This window comes from Hylobates moloch, unplaced genomic scaffold, assembly GCF_009828535.3.
Source record: "Hylobates moloch isolate HMO894 unplaced genomic scaffold, HMol_V3 SCAFFOLD_1, whole genome shotgun sequence".
In the NCBI taxonomy this organism is placed as follows: Eukaryota; Metazoa; Chordata; class Mammalia; order Primates; family Hylobatidae; genus Hylobates; species Hylobates moloch.
Genome location: NW_026652276.1, coordinates 203,644,002 through 203,669,209, shown reverse-complemented (window position 1 = coordinate 203,669,209; position 25,208 = coordinate 203,644,002). Strand labels below are relative to the sequence as shown.

General features: G+C 40.4%; 3 protein-coding genes across 7 annotated transcripts in view; all 3 read left to right on the top strand.

The window, feature by feature from the left end:
* Nucleotides 1–25,208, top strand: part of CADPS2 (calcium dependent secretion activator 2) — a 572,316-nt gene that overhangs the window by 177,613 nt on the left and 369,495 nt on the right. The window lies entirely within an intron of this gene.
* On the top strand, nt 2,332–4,034 carry RNF148 (ring finger protein 148). The gene has a single exon (XM_032761604.2). The coding sequence runs from the start codon at nt 2,955–2,957 to the stop codon at nt 3,864–3,866; it is 912 nt and encodes a 303-aa protein (XP_032617495.1). The 5' UTR covers nt 2,332–2,954; the 3' UTR covers nt 3,867–4,034.
* On the top strand, nt 5,757–8,773 carry RNF133 (ring finger protein 133). Its single transcript, XM_032761603.2, has one exon. It carries the CDS (start codon nt 6,756–6,758, stop codon nt 7,884–7,886), a length of 1,131 nt encoding a protein of 376 aa, XP_032617494.1. The 5' UTR covers nt 5,757–6,755; the 3' UTR covers nt 7,887–8,773.

Below are 25,208 nucleotides of genomic sequence, written 5' to 3'. Positions count from 1 at the left end.
CAATCTTGGCTCACTGCAAGCTCCGCCTCCCGGGTTCACGCCATTCTCCTGCCTCAGCGTCTCCGAGTAGCTGGGACTACAGGCACCCACCACCACGCCCGGATAATTTTTTGTATTTTTAGTAGAGACGGGGTTTCGCCGTGGTCTCGATCTCCTGACCTCATGATCCGCCTGCCTCGGCCTCCCAAAGTGCTGGGATTACAAGCGTGAGCCACCGCGCCCAGCCTATGTAAAATATTTTATATATTATATATTGTATATAATATATAATAATTATATATTATAAATATTGTATATTATCTATATTATATATTATCCCTAGTAATATATTTCAGTTCTCTGTAACCTACCTGCAAAATTCAACAGAATGAAAAACTCTTCAATATTTGGCTGTTAAAAAGAATGTCCATGTATTGAATAAATGATCTAAAAGGAACAGATAACAGTAGCCTCAATCATCTAGTCTCTCTCTCTGTCTCCCAGTCACATGCTGTTCCAGGAAGACTCTTAGACCTCATTATGATAAAATATATGCAATTTGTCATGATACTTAATGGACTAACAGGTAACTTGTACAGATCTCTGCTGTTTCTATTCCAGGGAAAACTGGAGAAATTAAGTTGCATTGAGGGCATCATCCTTGATGGAGGCATTGTCAATTATAAAAGCTTATTCTGTGTTGAGAATTTATACCTGACCACCCATTGGGGATGGGAGAGTTTTGGGATGCTTCTGTCCTCAGGCTGTTTCATTAGATTCGGGTTTCTTAACCTTACTATTGACATTTTGGACCATATAATTTCTTATTGTGTGGAACTACTATGTGCATTTTCAGATGTTTTAGCGGCAACGCTGGTGTGTACTCGCCAGATGCTAGTAGCACTCTCTAATTGTGTCAATCAAAAAATGTCTCCAGAAGCAGCCAGGTGTCCCCGGGAGGCAAAATTGCCCCCGAGTCGAAAACCACTTTTTAAAAGATAGATGATTGTTTCTTATAGGTCTATTTTGTTATAAGATGAGGGCAGAAGAGAAAGCAGTTCTATCATTGCCTTAACCACTTTATATTATAATGAGAAAAATAGAATGAATTAGCTAAGTTCCTCAAATTGGTCCTTTCAACCATACAGAGAACCTTTTGATGTGAGATATGTTTTGAAGCAAAATATAGTTACAGGTTAAACACTTCACCCACAAAAAATCTGCAAAATAAAAAGTCAGAATTATATTATTTTGTAATCCTACTTCCAAAGGTTAAATAATCACAGATTTAACAAATTACCTCTAATATGATGATGTTAAACTGTCTTCTTAATGAGGCTTCGATTTGTCACTGTTAATAGAATCAGCCAGGAATTCACTCCATTTGAACATGAAAAAAAAAAAAAGTCTACCTGTAAGGACAGTTCAGATGTGAACTGAATCATGCTTCAGTAGAATTGCATGAATGGGACAAGTAGACTGTTTCCTAGGTTTTTTTTAAAAAAAGCAAATATTAACTAAAATACAGGGAATACTAACAAATATTAACTAAAATAGGCCAGGGAATACAATAAATGCTTTTGTCCAAATGAGAAAACTCTATCATGTCTATGATTAAATGTTCATGTCCATTTTGCACACTAGGGAACAGGGTCTTTTCTTTTTCTATCCCTAGGACTTCGTGGCATGCTGAGCACATAGAAGATAACCTATACATGATAGAAAATAAATATTTGAGTGAGTGTTGCCAATGTTTTGGCTCCTTGAAACAGACTTTAGATAAAGATTTAAGATGAAAGTAAACAATAAGGCGTCTTTAAAGCAGTAAAGATTCTGTAATTTGCAAAAATAATGTACTGATTTTTTATCATTGTGGCCATCCTTTCCTCTTCCCACTACTATCCTTCCAGTTACTAAATCTGTTATTCAGCCTTTGTCTGTGTCTCTACATCTATGCTGCTACTTTGAGTCCAAGCCACTATCTTCTTTTGCCTAAGCTCATTCTCTTGTTATCCTCCCTCTCCAATACATTTTCCCCGTAAAGCAACCAAAGTGAACATTTTGAAACACATTTGTCACTTCCCTGGCTTAGAACCCTACAGTGTGTTTCTCTTGTCCCTGGGACATCATCCAAAATCCTTAGTCTCTACAAGAGTAGGGCCATCTCTATTTTCTTCTCCAATATATGTTCACTCTCAGTATTTGCCTAGCACAGAGTAGGTTCTTACCAGAAGATGGGACTGTATTAGGCTAACAATATGAGTGTACACTGTTTTCTTAGTGTTGGATCTTTAGGTGTGGGATAGGCATTTAATGTGGGAAGTGGGTGGGAATGGTTTGCTCCTACTTCCCACAGAATGCCATATTGGGTAGTGTTGAACCATCCCACAGAATGCCATATTGGGTAGTGTTGAACCATGCATGAAAACTGGCAACTGGCCCAGGTACATGCACTAATACATGAATTATTTTTATCTTTGCCTTTGCCTTACAGCTAGAAAAAAAAAATTACATGGCTGGGTAGATTTTCAGTCTATCCAGAACTAAGGAAGAAACCCAAGGCTTTAAAAAATTCTTACCAGTTTATTTATTGCTTTACAGCTTATTCACATTGTTATGTATCTTGACTCATTGCTTAGCTTTTTGGCCAATAGGATTTCAGGATGCAATGCACTAATATAAACTCTTGGATTGGTTTAACTGCCTCTGATGTCACAATTTCCCCATTTGGATGTCATAATTTTCTTGAAATCACATGGTACCAATCACAAGTCTTGTTATTTTGTTTCATTATGAGAAAGATAATCTACCAAACATAAAAATGCTGGAAGGAGCAAGATAGCTTTGATCCAGGGAGACCTTTTCCATTTATGTGCTTTAGTAATCTGCTGCCAACAAGCTGTCTTCTTTATGTTCTTTTACAACTGATGTTGTTTTGTTTTCTCATGTTTGTCTCTTAATAGACAAATGGAGGCATGAGCTTCCTTAGAATTACTCCTTCGACGCATAGTTCTGTTTCATCTGGACTTTTGAGGCTTAGTATCTTTCTACTGCTTAGCTTTCCTGACTCAAATGGAAAAGCCATTTGGACAGCTCACCTTAATATAACATTTCAGGTTGGAAATAAGATCATATCAGAATTAGGAGAGAGTGGAGTGTTCGGGAATCATTCTCCCCTGGAAAGGGTGTCTGGTGTGGTGGCACTTCCTGAAGGATGGAATCAGAATGCCTGTAATCCTTTGACCAATTTCAGCAGGCCCGAACAGGCAGACTCTTGGCTGGCCCTCATCGAACGTGGAGGCTGTACTTTTACACATAAAATCAACGTGGCAGCAGAGAAGGGAGCAAATGGGGTGATCATCTACAACTATCAAGGTACGGGCAATAAAGTATTTCCCATGTCTCACCAGGGGACGGAAAACATAGTTGCGGTGATGATAGGCAACCTGAAAGGCATGGAAATTTTGCACTTGATTCAGAAAGGAGTCTATGTGACAGTCATCATTGAAGTGGGGAGAATGCACATGCCATGGGTGAGCCATTACATCATGTCTCTATTTACCTTCCTGGCTGCCACAATTGCCTACCTTTACTTACATTGTGTCTGGAGACCTAGAGTGCCCAATTCTTCCACCAGGAGGCGAAGTCAGATAAAGGCAGATGTGAAGAAAGCTATTGACCAGCTTCAACTGCGAGTTCTCAAAGAAGGGGATGAGGAATTAGACACAGATGAAGACAACTGTGTTGTTTGCTTTGACACATACAAACCCCAAGATGTAGTACGCATTTTAACTTGCAAACATTTTTTCCATAAGGCATGCATTGACCCCTGGCTTTTAGCCCATAGGACATGTCCCATGTGCAAGTGTGACATCCTGAAAAGTTAAGAAATCTGGAGAATTTTCTGAAGATGTAACCAGATCTTTCCAAATACAAAGATTAGATAAATTCTCTTATTGTACTTTATGTAGAGAGAAAATTTCAGCTTCTCTACCCAAGTACGAACATGGGTGAAATTTGTGTTTTAAAAATAAACTCCTTATCATGCCCAGCTATTTGAACTTCTTGTCTTTCTAATCAGTTTTAATTTTTTTAGGTGGATTTTGTTTTATTTATTTTTTATTATACTTTAAGTTTTAGGGTACATGTGCACAACGTGCAGGTTAGTTACATATGTATACATGTGCCATGTTGATGTGCTGCACCCAGTAACTCGTCATTTAACATTAGGTATATCTCCAAATGCTATCCCTCCCCCCTCCCCCCATGCCACAACAGGCCCCAGTGTGTGATGTTCTCCTTCCTGTGTCCATGTGTTTTCATTGTTCAATTCCCACCTATGAGCGAGAACATGCGGTGTTTGGTTTTTTGTCCTTGTGATAATTTGCTGAGAATGATGATTTACAGCTTCATCCATGTCCCTACAAAGGACATGAACTCATCATTTTTTATGGCTGCATAGTATTCCATGGTGTATATGTGCCACATTTTCTTAATCCTATACCTTTTTGCCCTTATCCTAATAAGAACATTAGTATATGTTAAAAACAATTTTTTTCTTCAAGTTACTAGGATTGTGACATTGCCATAGAGAATTAGCCATGCTATTTTAAAGTTTCCTTTTTAAATACTAATTCTTGTACTTTGTTTCTACATTTTGACTAATTTTGGTATCTAATAATTTATATCTCTGATTCTCCATGGTTAATTAATTTTATTAATACCCAGGAAATCTAGTTTCCAAAGCTACTCACTGGATTGGTAATGTGTTTTAAATAATTGTTTTAGATGATAGTACTTTGGTTATGTAAGGAAAAGTGTTCTAAATTATTATAGGCCTCATTTAGGATAACACTGCAAACATTCACCTTTGTTTGCCAGAGCTCTTTAAATCCTAGCATAGTGACTCAGCTATGGTAGCAGATTTCTTTTCTAGAAGTGTCCTTAGTAAATGCTTCTCTTTTCTCCTCCAAATGGTAATGAATGTTTCTCTGGGGGCATTTTGATAACATAGGGCAGAGCTAAAATTTTGTTCAATTGCCTTTCCATGTTATATTCTTTGCCTTATTTTGCATCTTCCTTTTTTCTAGTAGATGAATAAACACCTATATAACAATGAGAGAAAGATTTAGGTATTGTCGTATTGATGAAATTTTCTATTTCTGGATGATATGCCAAACCTTTGATGCCTCAGTGTCACTTTGTGAATATACACACCATATACTACCTTTTAAAAAGTGCAGGGACGTATGAAAATAAAATTGGATTAATGACCTTTGGGAGAGAAAATCAACCTTTGTGGGTATGTTTTATATCATCAGTATTCTTTTTATACTAGTTTTTGTTGGGCCCATAGGGCCCTTTTTTCCTTCATCTTTCTTGTCTCAAATTACCATGTTGTAGATTCACATTTCATAAGAAGTAACAGCTCCTTTAGTCCTGGTGAGATCCAACCAAAAGTGACTTCTAGCACTCTACATATGTAGACCAGAGACATTTATGTTCAAGGTCAGAATCTTTGGCCTTGGTTTCCTAGCTGGTGGGAAAAAACCCACTGAGATTCACCCCAAGAAAGTGTACCAGTAGCAGCGTGGCTGCTTGTGAACTCACTATGCTTGTGAGTCCACATGCCATCCTTTAGCTTTGAGGTCATATTGTACCACTGACAGGATTGTGGCAAAAATGTAGGCAGAGTGGACAGAGCCTGTGGAATCTTCTAATAGGGATATTTGTTGAGTTCTGCAAAAATGTTTGATAAAAGCATCTACTTATTGCTGCTCATGGTTAACTTTAAGTGTGCCCCTTGAAGTTTTTCTTAATAGCTGTTTTTTAAAAAATGAATTGTGCCAAACTAATATGACTATATTTAATCTTTCCCTTGGCACCCTTTCTCTTCCTCTTTCAAAGTTTTGTTTGATGTCAAAGTCTGCAGAGAAATTAGCTTCCCTAGATATCAGTCCTTTCTTTACTCCTGTCAGACTTACTACATTTGTACAGTCAATGTAAGACAGAGAAAGTGAGGCAGAAGTAAACTGAGCAGGATCCCTTACTTTAAAACAGCAAAACCATAAAACAAAAGCCACAAACTTCTCAGAAAGCTTAAATTAAATAAATGCAATATAAAGGTTTATGTGATGAATCAAAAATTAGCAGTGTGACTGTTACTTTTTGATGTAAAAATAATGTCACTGAGCTCACCACTTTTGCTTCACATCTGGTCACTGCACTAACTTTTAATTATCCTTTTTTTTTAGCTTGCCATTTTGTTGGAAATATCTCCTTCACTTCCTGGGAAAAGAAAGCATTCTTACATGTGCTTTCAGGCTTTAAAGAGCACACATTGTATGAATTTTAGATTTAATTTTTAGTTTAATGTGCTACCTACTACCATTATATGTAGCTCAGTGATTATATATCCATCTTATAACAACATAGAAATCACCCATAACAGCATTTAAGCCAATAAATTCACAGTATGCTCTAAGCTCTTATCTAATTGGCTGCTGGATCTTGCATGTCATAATCACATCACACAACAGTAAGAAGTATCTAGAGTTAACAGTAGGGGATTTATTTTTCAATCCAAAGTTTTTCTCCTCTCTCTAGTAAGACATCTGAAACTCATAAGCCATCTTTAAGAATTTCTTACAAAAACATGCTGGAAGACAGCGGATCTTGTTTGTATCCTGAAGATTTTTTTCTCTTTGTTATTTTAAATTAATTGTCAACAGATGTGGAACTGTTGGGTTGGTTCTTAAGTCACTCAGAGAAGAGAGATGCATCTACTCAAGGTTGGCACTTGGAGAAACAACACTGCCTCTTCCTGGCTTATAAAGTTCAGTGTTCTTTGGCTTGTTAGTCAGAACTGTTGCAGAGCAAGTGTTGTTTGGATGGCTTATATGAACATATCATTTCATGTTGGGAATCATGTGTTGTCAGAGTTGGGAGAGACTGGAATCTTTGGAAGAAGCTCCACTTTGAAGAGAGTGGCAGGAGTTATAGTGCCACCGGAGGGAAAAATCCAAAATGCATGTAATCCCAATACCATTTTCAGCCGATCAAAGTACTCAGAGACCTGGCTTGCACTTATTGAACGGGGAGGTTGTACCTTCACACAGAAAATTAAAGTGGCAACTGAGAAGGGAGCCAGTGGAGTGATCATCTATAACGTTCCAGGAACTGGCAACCAGGTGTTCCCCATGTTTCATCAGGCATTTGAAGACGTCGTTGTGGTTATGATTGGTAACTTAAAAGGCACGGAAATTTTCCATTTAATTAAGAAGGGAGTTCTCATTACGGCCGTGGTTGAGGTGGGGAAAAAGCACATCATCTGGATGAATCACTATTTGGTCTCTTTTCTGATTGTCACAACTGCTACCTTAGCATATTTCATCTTTTATCACATTCATAGACTTTGTTTAGCAAGGATTCAGAACCGGAGATGGCAGCGATTAACAACAGATCTTCATAACGCATTTGGACAACTCCAACTTCGAGTAGTAAAAGAGGGGGATGAAGAAATAAATCCAAATGGGGATAGCTGCGTAATTTGCTTTGAACGCTATAAGCCTAATGACATAGTTCGTCTTCTGACTTGTAAACATTTTTTCCACAAGAATTGCATTGACCCCTGGATTTTACCCCATGGGACATGCCCCATTTGCAAACGTGATATTCTTAAAGTTTTGGGGATTCAAGTGGATGTTGAAAATGGAACAGAACCTTTGCAAGTTCTAATGTCAAATGAACTGCCTGAAAACTTATCACCTAGTGAAGAGGAGATAAATAATGAAGTTTCTCCTGCAGGAACCTCAGATAAAGTAATCCATGTGGAGGAGAACCCTACTTCTCAGAATAATGACATCCAGCCTCATTCAGTAGTGGAAGATGTTCATCCTTCACCTTGATGGCATGACTTTTGAGGAAGTGTATTAAACCTGTATGAGAAATCAGGTCTTAATACTGACAAGCAGTTTGTCTGTTTGAAGTGTGGTTTTTGTGTCCTTTTTTGTTACTTAGTAATTTTATACATTCTTTGTCAAACCTCAAAGACAGAAAAAAAGTCCTAGCAGGATTTTTTTATGTGTAGTTTTGGACCTTTGCTAAGTGTAATTTTTTGTCAATGTGTGTTACTCCTGTGAGTGTACATATGTATATTTATATGTACACAATCGTGTTAAAGCTAAGGACAAACTTATTTTCTTAAATATTTTCTGTACATATATTGGGCTCTACTTTGGTAAGAAAATTACTGATATGTAATATGTTTGCTCTAATACAGAAACTATCAATTAAGTTTGAAAACAATAAATTTTATGTGCTAGGAAGAGTAAAAATTATCTTTTGATAACATTTATAGTATGTCTTAGTTGTGAGGTCATTGTGCTGTTTTTTTTCTTTTGCATTCTTGTCACGAACATTTTACAAAATTTTATTACTCTTATTCTTGATAAATAGTTCTGTTCAAGCAATTAGTACATTTTTTGTGATATGCATCTGTATAGTGAAATTTGAAAATAAAATACTAGCACTCTTTAAGTGAACAGCAAATATTTTAGTGTCCAGTGTTACTTACAATAATTGTTACATGTTTATAAAACATAGAACGACTTTGATACTTAGTCATGGCAAATTTACTTCCCATGTGTTTTTTCCCCACTCCCCAAATTTGTTTTCTTAAATAAAATATTTAATCTATGCCAGACTATTCTTGAAATAAGTGATACAATATAGAAATTATTATTATGATGTGATCATGTTTCTTTTGTTCACTATATTCTCATTGTCCAGCAGAATGCCTGGCACTCGAGTATTTTTGAATGAATGAGTGAATAAGTGAATAAATGATGATAAATATCTTTGTTGTAATGCAACTATTATGTGTTAATTTGAAAAACTTGACTGTTTTTCCCAATTATACAAAATAACAGAAAATTCTGAAATTTTTCACTCTAAATTACTTTGAAAAAATACTAAATTATAATTTTAGCCCAGAATTTATTATTACAGTTCGGCATGCATAATTTTAATGAGCAGCTTTGAACTCTGTAAGGCTAACACTGGGATTTGAATTGTTGGGCAGTCTTGGAGGGCGACCTAGTGAAGAGGAATCTTGTGAGTTGCTTAGTGTTAACAATACTGCAATTCAGATACAGGTAGAAGGGCAGTAGTTGGCTATAACTGCCACCCCATGGAAGACTAAAAGTGGAGAGGCACTAATCTAAGGCCAGGAAGAATCAGGGCAAAAACTGGGCAAATGACCAGGTGTGAGCCATGCCTTGCTTGGTACACAAAGACTCTTTTACACGCAACTTTAGAGACTTTTGTGTTAATCACAAGAGCTGTTCTTTGAAAGAACTGCATAGCACTAGGACTACTGGAGGATTTAGCAGGAACACTAAGTGTTATTTTGAGCTTACCCTGGGAGAGTAAAGTCATTTCCTGAGGCACGAGGGACCACATTGAAGAGAGAGGACACTGAGGACCCCATGACAGCTGCCCCTAAAAGGATCAGCTCCTAATCAGGATAAATTGTCATTCTTTGGCCACTGTTAATGTTTCTGCTACTAGAGGATAGCAGTGGATGGGGGTGGGGTGGCTAAAGTGATTTCTACCATTTGTCCAAGAAAATCACTAGAGCTATGACAATGAATGCATCTGTAGTGTTGGCAGTCCCTGCACCTAGAGTTCCAGGGTCGCTGCAGCTCTGTGTACTCTTGTGTGGGGTACTTGTTCCATGACATCTGGCAGTTCAGGAATTTGTTTGCTATTCATACTGACAGTGCCATTGCATTCTTCATTCTCCCTCCACATCCTTGTTCGTTTTTCCTTTTCTTTTTTCTCCTCCTTTTCCTTTGTTCATCATTGTCAATCTAAGACCTGAGTTACTCCCATGCATAAGAAATTGGCATGTGCATACTTCTATAATATAACCTTTGTTAATGTGGACATTTAACATTTAACACAGTGTGCTTGTTTGATCTGAGAATTTTCTATGGATGTTCTTTAAAGGGTGGTTAGAATCTATATTTGGAGTGGGAGGGAAGGGGTCAAGTCAGTTAAAATGGAAACTGCTGAGTGGCTACCATGTGCCAAGTAGAAGACTAAGCGCTTTACATAGCTGTTTCTTTTATGTCAGAACAAAACAGTTTTAATCTTAGTGTTTAGAATGTTGTAAACAGATCAATAAACCACTTTTACTCTGGGTTTACTAAATAGAACTTGGAAATAGCACTGCTATATCAAAAGTTATTCATTATAATAGATTTTCACTTATTCTGTGGGCTATATACCGTTTTCTCTTGTACCTAGTGATGCAAACATATCTTGTCATAATGACATGGGACTAATAATGTGAATTACAGAATGGAGTTTATGTTCCTTGTAAGAATTAAGCTTGCTTTTTTATTCACTCCTCAGATAAATTAGGTTTAATATTTTACTATAGTGAAAAATATTCTAACGCACTTCAACTCTTATCGGGTGGTGCTATAGGTGAAATGACTTACTCCATCTGTACAGTGTCTCTTGTTATAGGACACACTGCATTGATAATATCCCTATCTCTTGCTATAGAGTTATTATAATGCAATTGTCCTGCAGAGAATGTTAGTCAGATATTTATTTGCACTAGTGTGAGCCTTTCAAAGGATTTAGTGAGCCAGGGATCTGACTTTTCTGATGGGATTTAAACTCCTTCACCACACTTAATGGGTTTTGAAGCAGCATGCAGGTATCAACTGGGGGAAAGATGAGCATTTGGGAAGGCACTGAAGCAAGCAGAGAACTCTTCACATGCTGCTACTGTGAAGGAGTCCTCATGCCAGTTCCATCCTCCCACTCCATCATTTACCATGAGCACCTGTTTTTGTATTTTAAAAACAAATTTGGTTTTTTGGCTTTGTACTTACTGTATTTTTTAATATTTAGTTCTTAATGATGAAAAATATTATAAATTAATACACTTACCAGCACAGAAATATCTTTAAATACACACTTGGTTTTATAAGTGGGGGGAAGGGAGTGCACTTTAGAAAAACAGATGGTCTTTTTCCTACCAGTAAGTGTTATTCTACCACAATTTATTACCTCCCCTTTTCATAGCCACACCACAGCTTCTAACCCCTCTCTCCACAATTATGGCAGCATCTTTATCAGACCTCCAAATTACCGTGTCCTGTGATGATTTTTAGATGCTGCCATGCATATTTTTAATCACTGTTGATGACCGGGTGACTCTGATTTCAAAACTCCTCTACACATGTCCAGTTTAGCAACACACCGTTGTTGCCACACATCATGTTCTGTCATCTTTGAAAACTTAACAACTCGCAGCATCTTTTTCAGAATTCTCTCTGCATTTGCCTGACTGCTCATCTCCACTACTTCTTCAGACTTACTCTTGGTTCTCATTCCAAGCAGTTTCCCTTAACTGTTGTCCCTATCTTCCCAGTCCATCTCTTCTTTTCCAGCTTCAGCCTAGAACCAATTGTAAGTCATTTTAGTTTTACCAACTGCCACCAAATTCCTTGCCTCCTACACTTTCCTACAATATCATTTGCCTACCCTGAATCATTCCTACATCTGCTTTTAATACTTCTAAACAGCCAGCTATTATTCAAGTTGTAATATTTATTATCATCTGATGTCAACCAGATCTTTGCTTCTGTTTAAAAATCCTTTAGTAATCTCTTAACTCTTTTATTTTTTTGAGACAGAGCTCTTGCTCTGTCACCCAGGCTGGAGTGCAGTGGCACGATCTTGGCTTACTGCAAACCTGACCTCCTAAGTTCAAGTAATTCTCCTTCCTCAGCCTCCCAAGTAGCTGATTACAGGTGCGCACCACCATGCCCAGCTAATTTTTTTTTTTTTTTTTGTATTTTTAGTAGAGTTGGGGTTTTGCCATGTTTCCCAGGCTGGTCTTGAACTCCTGAGCTCAGGCAGTCTGCCCACCTCAGCCTCCCAAAGTGCTAGGATTACAGGCATAAGCCACTGCACCCAGCCTCTTACTCCCTTTTATAGTCCTCATAGAGTAGTACTTCAAAACCTTGGCTGCACATCAGAATCACCTGGAGAGCTTTTCCAAGTCTCAATGTTCAGGATGCATTCATGACATCTGGGCTGGGACCCAGGCACTGATAGTTTTTGAAGTGCCCAGGGTATTCCAATGTGCACACAAGACTGAGAACCACTGCCAGAGGACTTTTCCAAAGAGCCTTTAATCAGGTCCCAAATTTTACCTTCTGTTTCCTTAAGTTTGACTTATTTTCACTTTACTGAAAGTATCTTGGTAGAAATCAAAATATCAAGGTAGAAAGTGTTAACTTTCTATTCCTCATGGAGAGGAATTGATAAAGGCTTGTGGCGATATGAAGGACAGAATTTCAACTGGAGCAATAATTAGGGAATGCTTAAAGAAGAAAATGATATTTGAAATGGAACTCTACTTGGTGGGAAGAAGGACATTCTAGAGGAGAGAACAGTGTTAACAGTATTTTTATAAAGAAGCTTTGAGTGTCACATGGAATTTTGGTTAAGAAACTTGAAGACACAGTGTAAGGAACATGGCTGTGCTTTGGTCAAGGATAGGCTGAGGTAAACATCCAGAGTGACTCAGCAAGTTTAGAGTGCAGGCATATAATCCACCTGTTATCACAGCCATGTGGCCATAATATGGGAAGGTTTATCATTTGGCTTTAAGCCACTATTGTCTGTAAAAGGTATAATTGCCCTGCTGACACTGTATAGGCACACTTGTGCCCAGAGAGAGAGATTTAAGCTGCTGATCCTGAAGGCAATGGAGAGCAGGCCATGCAGCTGTGCATGGGAGCAGCCAGCTCAAGCAGCCGAGACAGAGAACAGTGTGTGAGAGCTGTTGATGGGAAAGCTGCTGAATAAAACTACATTTCACCTGCTTACGGCTCCGAGTGTTCTTTCAGCTATCTGCCCATCCACCCACTCCCCTCGGACCTCAGCAGGGGCTGGATCCTGGGCATGACATTTGGTGTGCTCACGAACCTGACAGTTGGCATAGTTGGCCGGATGAGGTGAGTGGGTCTTCAGTTCTGAGGGGTCTTGGGTCGGCTATGTGGCCGCAGCATGGGCTGTGGTACCCAGTGGCAGCGGTGCTGCCTGGATGGGCCCCAGTGGAAACGTGGGAGGCAGTAGACAGATGTCCCATGAGTGTGGAGAAGGTACTGAAGCACCAGGAAGTGCACACTGAGGAAAAGCATGCCTTTGCTGGCAGAGTCACATGGGCGTTTGTAACTATGCTGCAGGAATTGCATGCCAACTCCCTGCAGGATGCAGCGCAGGGAGAAAGAACTTCTGTTGCAAGCTCGCCCAGTGATCCACCAGAAAATATAGCATGAGTAGCTGTTGGGCACCAAGGGTGAGCCTAGGGACCCTGCCCACACCACCGTGGTGGAACACATTTCATATGGTGCCTGCACCCCCTCTATGTTGCGGGAGTCAAGCAAGTAATGTTGGTAGTCATGTACAGACTTAGTGCAAGTCATTCAGGAGAAGGACGTTGGTGTGCAACCTGGTCCTGCCCGAGTGTTCCAGTTCACAGATTGCCTGCTGCAGTCAGGTGGAAGTGTAAAGCCTTTTCTGTTTGATAAGAGACTGGCTGAGATGCCTGGTTTGGGTGGCACCAGACAACCAAAGGCCATATGTGGACTTGGTAATCCACTAGTCTCTGAACCCAGATAAATTTCCGGGCAAAGCTGCATTTATTAATGGTTATGAAGACCAGTCAGTGAAAGTGGAACCTGTGTCTGTACCTTGGCGTTGGCCACTTGGCTCTCTGCTTGTCCACTGTGCACATCTCTCCCATGCCTGGAGACATTCTGGGGGTGGATGTTTTGCACAGCTTGGCAGCTGTGCTGTCACGGACTTGCTGGACTGTTTGACAGTAGAACTAGGATGGTGCCACTGTGTGGTGGACCTGACCAATGCATTCCTCTCAATCACCATTGCTCCAGAGAGCCAGAACAGTCTGCCTTCATGGGAGGGTGACAATGGACTTTCATAATGTCACTGCAGGACTATATGCATAGCCCCATCATATGTCATGATCTTGTTGATGACGTTATGCGAACCTCTGATTCTCTTGCAGATTTAGAAGTGGCAACGCCCACCTTGCCTGGGATTGGATGGTGAGACTTACACAGCCAAGCAGGCTCTTCAGCAGGCACAAGCCCTGTGGGTAGTTGACTAGGGGTGCCCATTTAAACTGAATGTGCATGTGACCACAAATAGTGTTGGCTAGGGCCTATAGCAGTGCATGGAGACCTTGGAAGTGCCAACAGGCTTTTAGTCCTAGCTGTGGAAGGGAGGTAAGCTCCAGTGTTCATTAATACAGAAGCAGTTAGTAATAGCAGATGGGTGCATTCATGGGTAGTGACCCCCTGGACTGGGAAAGCAGTCAGTAACTACATATGCTGCCCCTCGGGCTCATAAGAGTGTGGCAGAATGGGTTACAGTCGTCATACGGACGACTTACCTGATAGCGGGATGGGTGTGTTCATGGGTAATGACTCCCCGGATAGGGACGGTGCAGACATCCACTTTAGTGAAGTGAAGCACCTGCTTAGAGCAGTGGAGTATGCTGGGTACAAGTCCCTTAGCAGCAGAGTTACAAGAAGTCTTGGGACCTGTAGTCCTAATGCAAGATAAGGCCATGGGGCCGGAGGTACACCTAGACTCTGCGCCTTCACTATAAGGAAGGGCATCCTCCCATTCCTAATGGGGCATGGTACACAGATAGGTCTAGTCGAGATGCTTGTGCTGCCTGGTCTGTTGTCACAGTCCGGCCATTCTACTGACACTATCTGGTTTGATACCAAGTGTGGGCAAAGTAGCTAATGAGCTAAACTCAGAGCAATGTGGATGGTGATCACCAAGAAGGTGACACCTACAGTAATCTGCAGCTGTAGCTGGGCAGTTTATTGAGGATTAACCTTGTGGTTAATTATGTGAAAGTTACAGAATTAGCTAGTCACCAACCCACATAGGACCAGGCCATGTGTCCGGATCTATGAGAGGGAGGATGACCTTCTCCAACCAGTTACGGGGATGAGAGATAATCTGTTATTACCTGTCCCAATACCCCTGAAAGTAGGGAGACAAAACCTGGTGTCAGCCATGGACCCTCCAAGCCCCCCATTGCAGATGGTTGGCGATTGTGTCCCCCTGTGGGGAAGGGTCTGCAGTATAACTTACATGTTACTCCTTGGGTATTTAATGTGTGACCTCCACAATTAGCCGTTCGTAGGGGAACGGCCAGGGAAGGAACCCTCCTCCGGGAACATATGTACTGTCTATGTGGCCTATCATAAACTTCCCTGTAACTTTGGCATGGGTGCAGGACCCAAGGGAACCATAGAAAGCTGATGAGGTGTATCATCATCACCCAGGGCAGAAGCCCTTGGCAGCAGCAGCATTGTTATCCAGGGACGAAAAGTTGACTTGAATTTTGCCTAAGGGACGTGATTTACCCTGGTTAGTATCCGTGCTTGCTTTGTTGTTTCAGCAGTAAGTTGGCATGCTCTGATAGCATTGTGGACTGGGTTCACACCTTACTGAGGTGACCAATATCTTTAACTGTTGGATCAGTACTGTCCTTCCAGTAACAGCTGTGGATGGCTTTCCCTGGCATGTGCATCCGGCTTCTGTGCAGAACTGCACACGGCTAGAAACTTAGGGCCTCATGGACAGTGGGTGGGATGCAACACATCAAGCTTTGAATAGGAGGCATCACAAAACCCATGGCAAGCCTGCCCTGGCTGACTCTAGTGTCCGTGATGGATGGAGCTGTCTAATGGGGGAATACATGGTGCCCCCATTGCGGATACCACCATGTATAGAGCAGCACTGGGGTAAAGTCACTGTGGGATGGTTGCCTGCTGAGGTTTGTGCAAACATAACATGATCACTACACCAAGGGTGTTGTGGAATAAGCGGCCTTACCAAGGCTGGGCCCCAATGGACTTTGTACCCCCTGGGAGTTGATGGGTCTGTGAGGGCACAGGATGGCCATATCTGCCAGCCAATTGGACTGTACCTGAGGGTGGCCTTATGTGCCTGCCACTGTGCTTTCCACATTGCCTGGTCACCTCCATGACTAGAGGGTACTGCGTTTCCAGTTTTTGTGAGTGCAGTGGGCCCCCTGGTGGTTCTGTCCCTTAGCAATAACTATTCCTGGAGCAGGTGTCATTACTGCAGAAATGCAAGTTACAGCCCTTGCAGAGCACACAGCTCGGGCCCTGAATGACATCTGAGTTGCCCTCCTTTTGTTAACTGATAAGGTTAATCAGATCAGGAAGGTGGTGTTACAAAACCGGATGGCCTTAGACATAGCCACAGCTGCCCAAGGTGGCGCTTGTGCCCTTGTAGGGACACAATGTTGAAAATTCATCCCTGACAACCACCAGAACACAATGGCAGCTTTACAAGGGGTGTCCCAGGAGGTTGAGGTGATTGAGCACCTTGCTGATGACCCCTGGCAGAGATGGTGGGCATCTCTGGGCTCTGGCCTACACTGGGCTCTAATAATCATGGGTAGCATAGCAGGAATATTAGTAGTAAGTTGTTGCTGCTTATATTGTTGCTGTGTCCTATAGGTCCAAGGTGCAGCCCTATGTGCACTGGTCCTCACTAATAGGACTCCCTCAGCCTAGGGGGTGGAATGTAAGGCTTGTGTGCCAAGACTGTATATCAAACCTATGTACCCAAAACTTATGTATAAAGCCTGTGTGTATATATATCGAGCCTATGTACCAAAGCTTATGTATATAACCTGTGTATCCAAGGCCTATGTCTCCCTTGGCCTAGGGGTTGGAGTGTAAGGAACATGGCTGTGCTTTTGTCAAGGACAGGCTGAGTGACTCCGTGAGTTTAGAGCGCAAGTGTATAACTCCACCTGTTACCACAACCATGTAGCCATAAAATGGGAAGGCTCATCATTTGGCTCTAAGCCACTATTGTTTGTAAAAGGTATCATTGCCCTGCTGACACTACATAGGCACTCTTGTGCCCAGAGGGAGAAAATTAAGCTGCTGACCCTGAAGGCAAGGGAGAGCCAGCAGCACAGCTGTGTGTGGGAGCTGCCAGCTCAAACAGCTGAGACAGAGTGGACACTCTAAGAGAGGTGCTGATGAGAGAGCTTCTGAATAAAGCCATATTTCACCTACCTAAGTCTCCCTGAGTTTTCTTTCGGCTATTTGCCACTCATCCACCCACTCCCTCCAGACCTCAGCATGGGCTGGAACCTGACCCTGAACCTAACACATGGAACTTAGAAGGCTGTTGTAATGATCCAGGAGTGATAAAGTGAAAATATAAATGAAGGCAGTGGCAAGTGAATTGGGTGGGTCATCTACAAGATAATACGTTCTTTGATTTCACTTGGTGCTGTGAATTTTCTGCTTCATTTTTCCGTGACTAGGGTAATACTGATTTTAAAACCTCTCTACATCCATAACCTTTATCTTCAGTTCATCTCCAGTTTACCAACACACCACAGATACAGAAGAGGTGGGTATGGGTCAGGGGGAGTAGGGGAAGAGCGAAGAGTTAAGGATGACTCCCTGCTTTCTGGCTTTGGCCACTATGTTATAATAATGCCATTCAGTGAGATGGAAAATGACAATGAGGTGAAGCAAGTTTGGAGTAGAAGAGTACAGATTTTGAATATGTCATAGAACTTCTGGGTGATGTTCATGGCATAGCTGGAAATATAGGTCTATACTTAGACTAATTAAATGAGATAAATATAAAAAATTAACAAAAGTCTTGATACATGTAAGTACTAACTTGTGATTTGTTAACAAAATTTAACCACCAATGACATTTATATTAGTGGTGATTTTATTATTATGTAAATTTCAGTGTTACTATTTTGGGCTCCCTGAATTTGTAGTATCCCTATGTACTATGTTATAAGACATTTTTGTCACCCAAGAATGCTTAGCAGGCTGAGTAAAGCTGGCAAATGTGACAGGAATAGAGGGAGGAGTGGTAATAATCATAGCTATAATACACAAGGTGTTGCTACATTCTCTTAATAGGTGGACTCTCATTTAATCCTTAACAGTAATGTTATGAGATAGGCATTGTTGGTATCCTCATTCTTGAGATGAAGAAATGGAGACCCAGAGAGACTGAGTAACTTGCCCGAAGTTAAATAGCTGGTATGTGACACAGAACCTATATTTGAACTTGTTCTGGTTCCACAGCTCATGGTCTTAACCACTATCCTGCAGTTAGCTTGAAACCCGTTTTTAAGTAAAGGACAAAGCATTAGGATGAGTCCAGCTTTAAGGGCTTAAATGCAGAGTGGAAGAAAAATCCCAGCTAAAGGCATTGGGAGTGCTAGCTGGAGGGTGGTTGAATGATACCTTATGTGATCTCAACACAATTAGGGAAGAAAAAGGAGTTATGTGAGGGTGAAGGTGTGGCCAGGGTATATCTGATTTGAGTAAAAAGAAATACTGAGCTGTAGGAATGGGTGTTTCCATTTAGGAAGTACTGATATTGGAGCTGGTAGCTCTCGTGTAAAAAGTATTTAGTCTGAAGGGTTTTGATGTAGGCTGCCTTTCTGCTGAAGTTCAAAAGGGGTAAAAAATTGTGTAATTATCCTAACAATTGATATCAATCCTTTTTAAGAATTTAAGCTTAAAAAGCATAGTTAGATCAGGTGTGGTGGCTCACCCCTGTAATCCCAGCACTTTGGGAAGCTGAGGTGAACAGATGACCCGAGGCCAGGAGTTTGAGACCAGCCTGGCCAACATGGTAAAACCCTGTCTCTACTAAAAATACAAAAGTTAGCTGGGCATGGTGACACATTCCTGTAATCCTAGCTACTCAGGAGGCTGAAGCATGAGAATTGCTTGAGCCTGGGAGGCGGAGGGTGCAGTGAGCCGAGATTGTGCCACTGCACTCCAGCCTGGCAGAATGAGACTGTTGAGGTGGAGAGCAGTGCAGAGCACAGTTACCTTTCAAAAAGAACATGTGCCTTTTAGATCAGACCACCTGCATTCACTTTCTGTTCCCAGGGGAAGGCATCTTAGAGCAGCATCAGCATCCTCAGACCAGCAGCATCAGCTTCCCCTGGGAACTTGTTAGAAATGCAAATTCTTAGGCTCACTGCAGAGTTTACAGAAACTTGAGGAGGGGGCAGCAATCTGGTTCACCAAGTTCTCCAGCTGATTCTAATGTATACTCGAGTTTAAGAACCTAATTTAGATGAGATAGTTCATTTTCAGCAATGATGCATCACAGTTGTAATAAAAATAGTATAACAGTATAATTGAAAATCTCAGTAGTTGCTATTACTACATTAATACAAGATACATTTAGGCATATTTCACATGTACAATGGGGTTCTGACTTCTGCATGATTGTGCATAGAAATCCTTTCCTCTCCCAGTACTGGTTTCTCTATCCACTACCACTATCACAACTGTCAAGGGAGTTGTGAGAAAACTAATAGATTTTAGATAATTCGTAATTTATAAATAAAAGGATAGAATAAAACTGAAAAGTATGAACAGTTTTGGGCAGTCCACATGGAAGAGAATAGTTAATTCCATTATATTCACTAAAGATCTGATATCAATATACTAAAAAAGTGGACCACAGGTGAAATTCAGAAGGGAGTCATGTAAATTTCTAGGTTCGGGTCCATAAAACCAGCTTCACACATACTGTTGGGTTACTTAGTTTAGCTTCCATAATAATGTAGGTGAAAATAAGTTCAAGGTAAGGCATTGGGAGTGTATGTAGGCCCTCCAAAAGTTTGTGGCATCTTCCTCTGCTTTAATAGCATTGCTTCTCTAACTAGAATGAATTACTGTCTTCCTCCTTGATTGTAAGATCTTACCATATGGCACGTTCATTGATTCATTCAGCAAATATTGATTGCCCTGGAGATACAGTGGTGAACCATATAAAATGCCTGCCATCATGAAGCTTACTTGCTAGTGGGAAGAAAATACAATAAATGTCATGTGCTACATAGTTACAAGTGCTGTGGAGAAAAATAGAAAACAGAATAGGGAGCTACAAAAGACAGAGATGCAGCTTTAAATAGAAGAGACATAACCAAGAAGATAAAGAGCTGAGCAAAGACCTGAAAAGAATGAATGAAGGCCTTAATCTAGAACCTGTGCAGAAAAAGTGAAACTTGTGTTGAGGAGAGCCAGTAGGATAGTAAGTGGGTCTTGTCATCTGAGAAATGTCAGGAACATTTAACCTGCAAGACAGAAGACAGTGTTAGCTGTCATCAAATGCTTGAAGAATGGGCTTGGGAAGAATTTGATTTTCTTTGTTTTTGCAGGGATTAGCATGCAGTAAGAAAATGACAGCTACAGGGAGAGCATTGACACCTGGAAACAACTTTCCAGATGTTGGTCCTGCCTGTAGATAGGTTATTGCCTTCAGAGAGCCTAGTTTCTCTTCCTTAAAGGAGTTTGATATTGTTTGGATGTCACTTTAGTGGTGGTGATGGTGAGGGAATTCAAGCTTTAGAAGGGTGATTGGATTTATACCTTTGGGTCACTCACAATCCCAAGAATCAGATTCTGGGATTAAAAAGCAATAACATTGCTATTCCACATGTAGTTGCCATCTGTTAAAAAAATAAACAACTACAAGGTATAAACTATAAAATCCATTCAACAAATATTTATTGAGAGCCACTGTATGCCAGGGAAATTTAGTTAAGTTTTAGGTTCATTTTGCTTTAACTTAACAGAATGTTTGTTTTTAAAATTGATTTACTTTCCAGACTTTTTTTTTTCCATTTTTACTTTGGAACTTCATTTCTCTGCAGCAGGCCCTTGGATTATCAAGAGTAAATAACTTGCTATCCTTAAGATATTTGAGAGGGTAGCAACTCATTCTCTGGTGTCTTGGTAGTATTATGGAACATGTAATGGTTTGGCTTTTAGAAATCTTTTTCCTCCCAGCTTCCTTGTTAACATTGGCATATCACCCATCTTCTCAAATGAAAAGTTTTTTTTGAGGTATTTTATCAGCAGCAAAGGACTGGTATTTATTGATTTCTCATCCATTGTGGAATATTTTATAAAATATAAAATCATGTGTTTGACTTATTCTAAAATGCATAACAGAATAATTTGAATTGATGAAGGATTGGGTCGATATGTGAAAGAACGAATAAAATAAACTGTTAATTGTAGAATCTAGTAGGTGTATATATATGTATATATACATATATGCTTACTACAAGCTTCTTTCAACTTTTCTATATGTTTAAACATTTTTATAATAAAATATTGGGGGAAAATCATGCTTTTGGATGCTATGCCAATGTCATATCAATTCAGAAGTTTCTAAAAAACTACGCTCCCTGTACAGTAAGTCCTCACAGTCCTCACTTAACATAGTTGATAGATTCTCAGAAACTGTCATTTTTAAGTGAAATGACATATAATGAAATCAGTTTAACCGTAGGCTGATGGATATAAATAAGAGTTAAGTTCCTACAGCCTATTTCTGGTCACAAAAATATCACCAAACTTCTAAACAGAAACCAAAACACTTCTAATATTTAGCATGGAAATAAATGTGAGCTCTATATACATTTAATAAAGATAAATAGAAACAAGACAATTATCCACTTATTTTAGTTAAGGGTCACAGGTGGTCAGAACCCAGCAACTCAGGGTACAAGGCAAGCACCTTGTACAGGATGCCATCCCATTGCAGGGCACACTCACAAACACCCCCACACTAACTCACACCAGGACATTGTAGACACAGTGAACCTCATATACATGTCTTTGGGATGTGGGAGGAAACCAGAATACCTGGAGGAAACCCATGCAGACTTGGGGAGAACATGCAAACTCCACATAGACAGTAGCCCCAGCTAGGAATCTGTGTTCTTTTTTTTTTTTTTTTTCTTCATTAACATTATATCAAAGCAACCTTGTTAGAGGACTGCCTTCTGTTCTTGCTGAGGGACAGGTAACAGTCTGGGTACTGTCACTGGTCCACAGATAGCATTTTAAGTAGCAGTGATTTTAAAATTTATTTCACTATATTATCTCATGTAGTACTAAAAAAAAGTTGAGAAAATTATTCCACATTGTTAGCACATATCAAAACATCACATTGTACCCCATAATATATAAAATTGTTACTAAATAAAAAATATTTTTAAAAATGATATTGATACAGAACCGCTGGGTTCCCAGCTAAACCCCCACCCTTAAGCCTGGAATGGTGGCTGTAAGAGAAAACAACTGACCCCATTTTTCTTGGTTTTCCCACCCAAATGTTGCCTTTTTGGCCTGCCATACCTCTATCTTGTGCCCTTAAAAAGACTTCGGGGGGCAGAGCAACACACAAGCTGCTGAGCATCAGGGATACAAGTGGCTGAGGAGTAAGCTGAGAAGCAGCAACTGAGCATCAGAAACTACAGATAGATGTGGCTAACTTCAGACGGCGTGGCTTCAGGGAAAGATCACCTTCTTCTGCACCATCCCCTTTCCAACTCTCATCCCGCCAAGAGCCACTTCCATCACCAAATAAAATCATCCACATACACTACCCTTCAATCTGTTCATGTGACTTGATACTTCCTGGACGCCAGACAAGAACCAAGAGGGCAGGGGCTGGGAGCTGCTCCAGGGCCCACACAGAGCCTGCTCCCACAAGAGAGTAGCAACTGGCTGTTCCAGTGATCGTTTGTTCCAGTCCCTACAATTGCTTCCTTGCACATTCTCTCTCGTGAGGAGTGGCCAGTGACAGGCTGAGTGAAACAGTCCACTGAGTTCCCACCCAAGAAGGGGATCAAGGTCAAGGGAATTATCCCATCTCTAGGTTACCTATATTCCACTGATGAAGAAACTGACCCAGAATGGTTCAGAGTCTCTTAGCTCGTGTCACACCTTGAACTCTTGGGTCTCCTGATGCCCTCTCAGTTTTGTTACATTATTTCCCAGCTGATGAGTGGAGAGTAGCACAGAAGTAAGGATGAGGTGAATTTAATTCTGTAATTGAAGTTGGAATACTGTAAAGCTGTAAGACAGCAGGGGAACACATTTTTTTTTTTCAGATAGTAAACATATATTAAGGATTTATTCAACATTAGATATATTATGAGGCTTCAAAAGTAATACACTAAATTTTTAAGATTTATTTTCTGTATTATTACAGTGAGAGCAAAACGAGAAAAGCATTTTCTTTATAGAATAGATGGAAGAAGATAGCCCAAGAAACATTCAGACTTTTCTATCCCACCACAAAACACACTGAATGAAGGCAGAAGAGATGGCTTAGGCTGAAGATATGGTATGGAAAGCTGGTATCTTTTTTGACTTTGTGGCTACCTGTAGAAGCTTTTCTCTAGAAATTCATATTTGCCATTCCATCGCTCCCTTTTCCATGATGAACAACAAGATTTTTCTTCCACTTTAGGGTCTCAGTCTTTGTTGCACAGTGTCAAACAGATTGGAAGCCCAGGTAGGGTGCAGTGATCTTTGTGTTTATACAAGTGGCTTGGCAAATCTTCACTTTCAGTCTCATAAGTACAAGGTTAAGGAGTATTTGCTATTGGCTTAGGGAAATTTAAGCATTTAGTTGGAAAATACCTAGGAGGAAAGACTCAAAGATCTGCTATTAGCTGATATTAGAAGAAAAAAGCTTTAGAACAACTTCATAATATTGATAAGATCATGGTAATATCATGTGTATGTATTTTTTTCCAAAAAAAAAGCTTATATACTTTTCAAATCCCATTTGTGTTCATTCGGGTCTAGACTCGTCTCAGTTCTTACAACAGGATGTAAGAAGGCATAGACAGTTCAAGGCTTTATATTTAGTCTAAGGGTTTTATTTTTATTTTTATTTTTATTAGATTTATTTATTTTTTTTTTTTTTTTGAGACGGTCTCACTCTGTTGCCCAGGCTGGAGTGCAGTGGCATGATCCTGGCCCACTGCAACCTCCACCTCTCGGACTCAAGTGATTCTCGTGCCTCAGCTTCCTGAGTAGCTGGGATTACAGGCGTGCACCACCACACCTGGCTAATTTTTGTATTTTTAATAGAGATGGGCTTTTGCCATGTTGGCCAGGCTGGTCTCAAACTCCTGACCTCAGGTGATCCACCCACCTTGGTCTCCCAAAGTGCTGGGATTGCAGGTATGAACCACCATGCCTGGCCTGGTCTAAGGGCTTTAGGATTCATATGAGGGGTTTAGATTAATCATAAGGGATTTAGAATAGTTGGAAGGATCTTTTGAAAGCAAGTGTCTCCTAGTTTATAGGTAAGGGTCTAGAGGATTTTCTTACCAAAATTTGTTTTTTAGATAAAACAGATTATTTGCTATCAGTTTTAGGTTGTGATTCTTCACATTTGATAGGTAAAGGAATGGGATTGGTTAAACCAGTGTTTTTCAAATCTTTGGAATTCATGGATCAGTAAATAAAAACAGAGGTCAGATATTGCACTTTTTTTGTGTGCCAAGAAAGGTGATTAACCATTACAACAGCAATAAAACTGCCTTTGCAAAGATTATGACAGAGAAATCTAACATAGCTGACTCTGTCTTGCTTCTAGCCTCATAGGCTGGCTGTCTTTGTTCATTCCTGTATATAGGCTAAGCTAACCATGGGAAGGATTTAGTTTATAGTTTAACTTGGAAGCAAAGATGATAATAGTCCCTCTCTAAAACTAAACCCCTCCTTTCTCAGGGACTAGAAACCATCTTTGTAAAACTGATGAAAGGCCACAAGATTAGGATTGTGAGAGGGGTCTGAGTTCTGCTATTGGGGGAAATTCAGCCCCTGATATTTCAACGTGGGTCCTTTTCTATTTTCCCTAAGTGTCAGCCGGTCTGAGAAATAAAGGGAAAGAGTACAAAAGAGAGAAATTTTAAAGCTGGGTGTCCAGGGGAGACATCATATGTCGGCAGGTTCCATGATGCCCCCTGAGCCGTAAAACCAGCAAGTTTTTATCAGCAATTTTCAAAGGGGAGGGAGTGTATGAGTAGGGTGTGGGTCACAGAGATCACATGCTTTAAGGGCAACAAAAGATCACAAGGCAGGCCGGGCGTGGTGGCTCAAGCCTGTAATCCCAGCACTTTGGGAGGCTGAGGCGGGCGGATCACAAGGTCAGGAGATCGAGACCATCCTGGCTAACACGGTGAAACCCTGTCTCTACTAAAAATACAAAAAAAATTAGCCGGGCGTGTTGGC

Coding starts and splice junctions, on each gene's coding strand:
- RNF148 (XM_032761604.2), top strand. CDS start 2,955: ATGAGCTTCCTTAGAATTACTCCTTCGACGCATAGTTCTGTTTCATCT.
- RNF133 (XM_032761603.2), top strand. CDS start 6,756: ATGCATCTACTCAAGGTTGGCACTTGGAGAAACAACACTGCCTCTTCC.